The 10,000-nt window shown below is 40.1% G+C and overlaps 1 protein-coding gene across 2 annotated transcripts in view; it reads left to right on the top strand.

Moving 5' to 3' along the window:
- tbx15 (T-box transcription factor 15) overlaps window positions 1-10,000 on the top strand; it is a 52,198-nt gene that overhangs the window by 12,094 nt on the left and 30,104 nt on the right. For both annotated transcript variants that reach the window (XM_080413129.1, XM_080413128.1), the window contains exons 2-3: window positions 3,041-3,269; window positions 9,116-9,217. In XM_080413129.1, coding sequence (XP_080269255.1) covers window positions 3,041-3,269; window positions 9,116-9,217 — 331 coding nt within the window. The remainder of the gene's footprint in view (window positions 1-3,040; window positions 3,270-9,115; window positions 9,218-10,000) is intronic.

Below are 10,000 nucleotides of genomic sequence, written 5' to 3'. Positions count from 1 at the left end.
TTGCAAGGAACGTCTACGGTACGTACGGTACGGTACGGTACGGTACAGTACAGTACAGTACAGTACAGTACAGTACAGTAGAGTACAGTAGAGTACAGTAGAGTACAGTACAGACCGTACAGTACAGTAGAGTACAGTAGAGTACAGTACAGTACAGTAGAGTACAGTACAGTACAGTACAGTACAGTACAGTCCAGACCGTACAGTACAGTACATTACAGTACAGTACGTACAGTACAGACCGTACAGTACAGTACAGTACAGTACGTACAGTACAGTACAGTACGTACAGTACAGTACAGTACAGTACAGTACAGTACAGTACAGTACAGTACAGTACCGTACCGTACAGTACAGTACGAACTGCGCATGCGTCGCATGTGCCCGTGTGTGTGCGCACACGCTGGCTCTGTGTGTGCGTGCACGAGACGACTCGCGCTAAACGTTGCGTGTGTGTGTGTGTTTGCGACGGGACCCGGGGGGTTCCGCGACGGGGGGGTGTGTGGGGGGTTGCCCGTGGGGGGGGGTGACCGCGGGGGGTGCCGCGGGGGGACCCGCGGGGGGACCGCGCTACAGGACGTGCAATAACCTTCACCGGGTATGGTCTAGTTCTCAGTAATTACAACAATTCCGCCATCACCTTTCACAATAGCGTTCTGCTGTTCATGCATCTGATCGTGTGCCAAAGCAGAGAACTTGTGCAATGACAAAGTTCCCCTTGACAAATTCACGATGGGTATCTGGGGAATCATTTGGAAGTTCCTGATGGTCCGTTACATGCACTGTCAACCATCTAATATGCTATTTTTGAAGAATGAGTTTTGCTACAAAAATATTAAATAAGTGTGAACCCAGTAATATGATCTCATGTGAAAGAATACCCCTGAAAACATAGGTAGAGACACCAACATCATGAGGCTCAGATGAAGCACTTTGGAGTAACACTGGTTTCAATCAAATTTGCCATAAAAACAGACCGTAATCTGCTAAATTAATCTACAGAAACTGAAAATGTCAAAGTATTGCTGCGTTACAATTTGGATTTCATCAAAACAAACTTGTTTCACATTCAAAAGTGATGAGGTGTCAAAGATTGGAATACAAAACCTAATTGAACCAAAAACGTTGGCGGCCATCTTTAATTCTCATTTTACGACCAGATCCCATGGGAAAAGTGCTTGGATCCGGCAAAATTTGAAATCGGCATACTTCAAACATGCCATATGCAAATTTTCACACTTTCTGCCGGAAGTGAACAACTGAGCCTTTTTTTGTTACATATTTCCCTCACTAGTAGGCCTGTATGTGGTTTGAGCTTAATTTATACGTGGGTGTCTTGTCATAAAAGAGCAGATCTACATGCTATACGCTGTTCTTTATGTTGTATAGGCTACTATACGGAGTACGGAGTAACTATAAATTAGGCTTTAGGGCTGCCATCGCACTGAAAAGATCTCTCAAGAACACGATGAAACGTCTGGGCCCCCGTCTCTTCTTGTCTCCCTCTCTGCGGTCTCTCCGGTCTTCTTGTCAGTGGTGTAAAGTAACTAAGTACATTTACTCAAGTACTGTACTTAGGTACAATTTTGAGGTACTTTTACTTTATTGGAGTATTTCCAATTTTCAGCACTTTTACTTCTACTCCATTACATCTCAGAGACAAATATTGTACTTTTTACTCCACTACAATTATTTGAAAACTTTGGTCACTAGTTATATTGTATATTATATTGTAGATTTTGATTATTATTACAAAACATACATTAACCACCATATACATTTTGGCCATTTGAAAATAGCTGACAAGCTCACAATGGTTGTGATGCAACGCATTGTGAGCTTGTAGATCTGCTATTTTCTAAATAATTTCATACATTTGAAAACTTCTGAAAAGTATACCAATACTATTGTAGGCTACTTCTACTCAACTACATTTTGAATTCTGGACTTACTTGTAATGGAGTATTTCATTGCAGTATTGATACTTTTACTTCAGTAAAAAAATTAGTACTTTTCCCACCACTGTTTCTTTCTTGTCTCTCTCTCTCTCTCTCTCTCTCTCTCTCTCTCTCTCTCTCTCTCTCTCTCTCTCTCTCTCTCTCTCTCTCTCTCTCTCTCTGCGGTCTCTCCAGTCTGTCCTCCCCTCCTCTTCCCGTCACTCGGCGCTGTGTGTCTTCATTTGCTTGGCATGTGTGTGTGTGGGTGTGTGTGTGTGTGTGTGTGTGTGTGCGCGCGCGCGCGCGCAGCTCGGTGGGTAAACCTGGGACGCTGTCCAGTGTGTGTCCGTCGGTAGCTTTGAATTTGCATAACCATTATTTGTATGGCCGGGCCTGCCAAGTCAACCTAGCCACTCATGTCAGAGCCCTCAATAAATAATACATTATTAGTTTCTGGTTCTGAGAAAGAGAAATAGCGCACTGAGAAATGATGTATTTGTGTTTAAATTGTTCCAGAGTAGGCCTAATAGGCCTACCTTTTAAATTGGCTATTTGTTGTAATGCTTGGACATTGGTTATTTAATCAGTTCTTTAGCTTATAGGGATTTTTTTAACTAAAGGCATTTGATGGTAATATGGAATAACAAATAAGCTTATATAGGCCCGTCTGTAATATATCCAAGTAGCCTACTAGACCTAATAGCCGTGGCTTCGAATCTGGATCAACCTTGAGGCTTGAATATTATATTATATTATATATATTAGACTCTTTCATTTAAACCTGTGGAACTTCTACTCGTTATTTTCGGAATAACATATTTTTAAGCAAGCATAAACCTTAATACTATAGCCTATAGCCTATGCGTGAGTAAAAATACAATATTTGTCTCTTCTTAGGTGTAGTGGAGTAGAAGTAAAAGTATTGACAATTGGAAATACTCCAGTAAAGTAAAAAGTAGGCTACCTCAAAACTGTTACTTAAGTACAGTACTTGAGTGAATGTACTTAGTTACTTTCCACCACTGAATGCGGTGTGTTTTTTGGAAGCAACGCGTTATTTTTTCTTCTAATCTCGTTGATCTCTCTCTCTCTCTCTCCATCAGACTCAGAGGCGAGTCCCGGCTCAGACGGAGAGGGTCTGGCCGAGAGGACGTCGTGCTCCTTCGGGTCCCCCGCGGACCACCTGGCCCCCCAGGCCAGTGGAGGAGGAGGAGGGGACCCCTCGCCCCCACCGGCCTCCATGGAGGAGATCCAGGTGGAGCTGCAGTGCGCGGACCTGTGGAAGCGCTTCCACGAGATCGGCACCGAGATGATCATAACCAAGGCTGGAAGGTAATTAACAGCAGAGTGGTGTAAAGTAACTATAAGTACATTTACTCAAGTACTGTACTTAAGTACAATTTTGAGTTATTTGTACTTTACTGGAGTATTTCCAATTTGCAGTGCTTTTACTTCTACTCTACATCTCAGAGGCAAATATAGGCCTACTATCATTTACACCACTATAATTATTTGAAAACTTTATTTAGCTACTAGTTACTTTGTAGATTTAAATTATTATTACAAAACATGCATTAACCAATTCAGCCCTATATACATTTGAAATCTACAAGCTCCATGCATTCTGAGCTTGTAGATCTGCTATTTTCAAAAGATTTGTATACATTTTCTACACTTGAAAACCTGTGAAATGGGACATTCTGCATAATGAATAGCTACTTTCTACTTTTGGTACTTTGAGTAGGCCTTCATTTTGATACCAATACTTTTGTACTTTAGTAGCCTACATTTGGAATTCCGGACTTTACTTGTAACAGAGTATTTCTACATTGCAGTATTGATACTTTTTTTTACTTAAGTAAAATGTTTTAGTATAGCCTACTTTTTCCACCACTGCACATACTGTACTTTAACTCCGAGTGTGTATACAAGTACAAAATGTAACCAAACGTTCAACATGAGGATGTTGCTGTGTAGGCTAGCCTACGCCGCCACCTATTCATGCCTGGTGCGTATTAATAATAGGCCTACTGTTGGTGGCTAAAAATACATCCAGAGTTTAGTTTAGGCCTACGAGCAGTATCGCACTCTGTGGCCATATATGGCGCACGCGCACCCTACGCATTTTACGCACAGTCGACACAGCACGTAAAATGCGGTTGAATTACTATTAACATGCACGTCGCAGTCGCAGGTTAAAGGGTTGAGTAAAGTTGGGGCCCATATATTTCAAAATCTGATAAGACAAGGGGCACACTGGGTCCCAAGATAAAGAGCAGGCGCGTGCGCGCGACGTGACCGCTGCAGTGCACACGGTATGTTTTTGAGGGGTGCTAATGTGTTGCACATGCACGGGGCAGCAGGGCTCCGGACGCTGCTGTCTAATCACGAGGCCTGCAGGAGCCTCCATGACGTGTGAGCGCGAGGGGGTTCCGGAAGCCTCGCCCCAAAACACGCTCACCCCCATTCTTTTCGCGGACCGCTCGCTCCCACCAGTGTTCTTGTATTCTTGTATTTGTTGTACTGAGGGGATAAGTTTAGAAATATGTTAAGGGTTAGGCACCGTTTTACTGAGGTTACGTTTAGGAATAAGGTTAGGTTTAGGCATAGTTTTTACTGAGGTTATGTTTAGGAATAACTTAGGTTAGGTTTAGGCATAGTTTTACTGACGTTTAGGAATATCAGGTGGCGACTGTTCCGAGGTCGCCGGATTTGCCCCGAGGCGACTGTGTTTTGGGGCGAGCGTTTTGGATTCCATCTGATCTCCATGGATCCTTGTGCTCTGCGAGGTGTGTCGGGGAATAGAGAGAGAGAGAGAGAGAGAGAGAGAGAGAGAGAGAGAGAGAGAGAGAGAGAGAGAGAGAGAGAGAGAGAGAGAGAGAGAGAGAGAGAGAGAGAGAGAGAGAGAGAGAGAGAGAGAGAGAGAGAGAGACCTGTTTCTAATTAATCTCTTTTCAAACATGTTTTTTTGGTTTTGTCGGTTCTTTTTTGGGCAACAATTACAACCCAAACCGAGCATATAACTTGACCTGCACAGTTCTCAGAGGAAACACCTCACTCTCTCTCTCTCTCTCATCTCTCTCTCTCTCTCTCTCTCTCTCTCTCTCTCTCTCTCTCTCTCTCTCTCTCTCTCTCTCGCCTGCGGCTCACACGACTTTTACGATGCAGCGTCTATTTTTCCCAAAGCACAGAATTATTCAGTCATATATGCATAATATAGCCTACAAACTTTTTTCTATGTAGTTCGGCGACGGTGACGCGTCAAAGAAAGGTGTTTTGGTCCAGGAATAATAATACAAAATTAAAATAATAAATCTTAATGGTGGGTTAATTTAGGAAACTTCATATAAGATGAATGAAGGATTCTAAGGTCAATTAAAGTTAAATGGAACATTCTGCTTCTAATTTATTATCAATTCTTCTTCTCTTTTTGCACCGTCGGCTACACAAATGAGGTTTTAAATGTGTTTAAATCCCTCTCCGACGTTCTGAATATTAACAACAAACTATAGGCTTATAAACAACGATCCTCATCGTATACTTTCGTTATAAACCTTTTTATGAATGGGATTTAAATTGGTATTGGCCTCATAACCATCCCTCTCCGCTGAAGCATACTGTAGTAAAGGCCCTATAGCTGTGTGTGTATTTCATGCCCCTTGCTAATAATAACCCTATAAATTCAGAAGAGAAGGGGAAGTAAGAAAACAGCCCTCTTTTCTCATTATGAAGGTCCCAGATTTATGACGTTTAAATGAAAAGAAAGGAGGGGGAAAAAGCATGCCTTTGAAGTGCAAAACGAGGAATTAAGTCCAAACTTCTCCCTCTCTGTGTGTACAGACCTTTATTTATGTTTTCTATATTTTATATTTTATTATTTATTTATATATTTTATTTATGTTTTCTATATTTTATATGTTATTATATATTTTATATTTTTATATTTTTCAAAAAATAGCAGATCTACAAGCTCACAACTCGTCGCATCGCGAAGCGTTGTGAGCTTGTAGATCGTCTATTTTCAAGTAGCTGTGCTAAAAGAGGAATTAACTCCAAACATCTCCCTCTGTGTGTACTGTGTATATAGACCTTTATTTATGTTTTTTATATTTTACATTTCATTATTAATATATTTTATATTTTATTTATGTTTTTTTAATATATATTTTAAAATAGCAGATCTACAAGCTCACAACACCTCGCATTGCGACGCGTTGTGTAGATAGACTATATGTTGCTCCTGGTCAAATATTACCCAACAAGTGAAAGTTGCTCAATCAAAACTATACTTGTGTTCACTGGAGTGCTTGTTATATTATTATTCAAAAGCCCATGCTTTTGAAAAATTGCAAAGTACATTGTCTTTTTAATATCAATAGCTTATTGCTGTATTGAAATAAAAAGAAAAGTTTAGAAGTTTTCAAATATTTCCAGAAATAGTAGGCTAGATAGAATTGCTAGTAGATTGGCTATTTTCACTATTTTTGAAATAGGGCTTAATCTAGTCTTGTAAATTTTGGTCCCAGGGGTCCCTTCCAAATATGTTATTATACATATTATATTATATTATGATATTTTATTATTAAGAAAGCACTGTCCAACAATATTTTTCCTCATACTTAGCACTTCAATGTGTCCAGCTTTATTACATTATTTTGCCAGACATTTTATTTGCACATGATATTTTAGTGAGGGAAATCTTGTAAGATTCAGAATAATTGCATAATTCCAGATTATTTATGGATATTTTTTCTTCTTAAGTTACAGATGATGTGTCTTGATCATTATTTTTTTGCAACACATCGATTAGCGCAGATATCGTGTATCGTGATATCATTATCAAGGGCCAACTTACTCATATCGTCCCACTCCTACTACAGATAGAAAAGTAAAATGCACTTACTCGGGTACTGGCCACCACCAGTGGACAGTACAAGGATCAGAGGTTGGCAATAGAGATAATAGCCAAATATTCCTGTGACGTTAATGATCTATAATATTTTCCGCAAAGATCTCACAGATAGAAGAATTATACATGAAAGGAATGTCCCAGCTTAAATATAACTGCATTACTGGGCGGATGGCTCGTCAAATTGTAACCTATATCACACAGCTGTAATCACCACAAATAAATAATAGGAATATAAATGCACTTACTCTTGTATGTATACATTTGAGAGATGTAAGCTATCAAACATCTGAAAAGGCAAATGTTGGGAAAATAAACGAGCAGACAGTAAAAAATAACAGCATATAATAGGGCCTGTTTATAAAGTGAAGACACGGTTGACATCAACTGTCTAATTAACATATGATTAACTACTGTACATGTCTGTCTGTGTGTGTGTGTGTGTGTGTGTGTGTGTGTGTGTGTGTGTGTGTGTGTGTGTGTGTGTGTGTGTGTGTGTGTGTGTGTGTGTGTGTGTGTGTGTGGTGGGGGGTCCGTATGACCTCATTTTGCTGAGTACACATTGGTTGATCATTTCTGTCATGGCCCTCCCCTCCCCTGGGTGTTGAGAGTGTGGTCTGTCATAACAACACACGTTAGAGTCTTGTAAAGTAAAATCCTCAGTGTTCGTTTAACTCTCAGAGAGTAAATGTGGAACCAAATACGGGTCCATTTGGTTCCATCCGTGCACTTAAAATAACACTGGGGATTTAGTGAGTATGCTTAACATTTGTACTGACCTGTAATATAGCAGTGTAAGTATAACTGTCGAAAACATGATGTAAGTACATTAATTATTCGGGAGATTTTGTATCACATAACACGTCATTTTATGAGCCCTCACTCCAGTGTATTGACCTGTGTTTTATGGAGGTATAAAGTATTGTAAGTACACATTAATACCACATAATAATTAAAATCTTCCTAATACATCACATAATTTACGGTTTTAACAGCAAAAGTTACATAGTCTAATAGTTAATGTAATATTGTGTAATTTGTGTTTGAATGTATTCATACCTTTTCAAAGTATAATAATGAATAGGGAGCTTTTCAATTAATTAATTATTGTGTACACAAATGGAGTCAGAGTTGCTCAGGACTTTGTATGACACCGTTTAGCATCCCTTTGTAAAATAAGGCATTGCCACTCTGGCACTTATCCAGCTCGGTTTACTTTCAATGGTACAAACACACAAGTGTTATTGTTTTAAAATTATGCACGGTCACCCAGCAATTTGTTCACATTCAACAAAAGCCATGTCAAGAAGGCCTGTCCTGCTCCATAACATTTAGATCAAGCAAATGGGAGTGTTGAATATTTCCTGGTATTAAAAGAAAAGCAATCATATTTGATGTCCCTCAAGATCCCACTTATGCTATAACCTTATGCTAATCTTTGTTTTTGTTTTCCTGACTTATTTTTCTTTTTTTCCTTATTTCCCTTGTTTCCTTTCCTATAGTTTTTTATTGTTACGCTAAGACAAAATAAGATAAGACAAGATTTTTAAGGATTAGGTATTTTAAAAATCAAAATTCTTCTTGAACAAGATGATGCAACCTCATGTATAAGTGTAATAACTATGTCACAGTTTTAAGCGAAATCCTGAGTGTTAATTTAATTTACCATTTTGTAAAAAAAAAATGTTGACACAATTAACTCTAGGAAATTACTAACCTTCTTTTTTTCATTTTCCCTCTGGTTGTCAGTGACATTGTTTCGAACCTGCAGTTCAAACTAATTCAGGGACATTTTAAGAACAATTGAGGACATTTTTCCACCGTGCAGCTGTGGTTATCCCATAATATCGTCCATTGTTTATTCTGTTGACAAAAACAACATGTTCTTACTTTAGGGATGGACAGGGTAGGCTACACAGTAAAACCATCAGGCTATCAGGCTTAATTTATCCATTTGGTTACATCTGTACAGTCTCACAGTTCAATAAATCCACAGGGTTTTACGTGTGGATTATCAGCATAATATTTTACCCATGCACACAACACTGTGATTGTATAACCTGCTGCTTTTGATGCACTTCTTCTTATGTTCTTTCCTCTATATTACATTTTTACCCTTCCTTTAAACTGCAATATTGAGAGCTTGCACAAAGAGTTTCATCCACTTTTTTACGTTGTAACAGTGTGATATGACAATAAAGTTTGTTTGATTGATTGATTGATTGTTTGATTAATAATATATTTGATTGTGCTCTCTATTGCTCTCCAGGCGGATGTTTCCTGCTATGAGAGTAAAGATCGTTGGCCTGGATCCTCATCAGCAGTACTACATCGCCATGGACATAGTCCCCGTGGACAACAAGAGATACAGGTAGGTTCATCACACCCACGAGCAGGCAGCATTATGCACACCTGTGCACACTACACACACACACACACACACACACACACACACACACACACACACACACACACACACACACACACACACACACACACACACACACACACACACACACACACACACACACACACACACACACACACACACACACACACACACATGCATTGTGCATGAACGGAGTCAGACTACCTCGCATCACGCACACGCGTACTGTAATGACCACCACTGCTGTTGGACATAACACTGTATTTTCCTGGATGCTTCTCTTTGGTTGGACAGGAATGAGTTTCCCTCATTTCTCGTGGCTCATGTTCGGCACGCAACCTTCCTCCACTAGAAGAGACAGAGGGGGGAGGGGGAGGGGGGCGAGCGGGGGGGGGGGCACCTCTGTGAGTCCTTGAGGCGGTGCATAGATATTTTAACCAATTTCTATTCTCATTTCTCAGCTGTCCCGTAATAGAGACGTAACTGTCGTGTCTTGAGGAAGGGACCGTGTCCCTTTACATATAAGCCGCTCTGGGAGGGACAGCAACAATGGCTTCTACTGTATGGCCGTCTTGGGGAAAGGCTTTTACGATAGAGCTCTCTGGATATGTAATAAGATTGATATTCTGGCACATGGAGCCGCTGCTCCCTGGAGCTAGAGGACTATAGCAGAGTAGATTGAAAAGCATTCATCGTCCCACACACGCCAAGCGGATATCTTACGGTCGCTCCGTCTCCGCAAATCGGATCACTCTCAGTGCACTG

This window comes from Gymnoscopelus braueri (genome assembly GCF_963280865.1).
Source record: "Gymnoscopelus braueri genome assembly, chromosome: 18".
In the NCBI taxonomy this organism is placed as follows: Eukaryota; Metazoa; Chordata; class Actinopteri; order Myctophiformes; family Myctophidae; genus Gymnoscopelus; species Gymnoscopelus braueri.
This window is presented reverse-complemented; position numbering and strand designations above follow the sequence as displayed.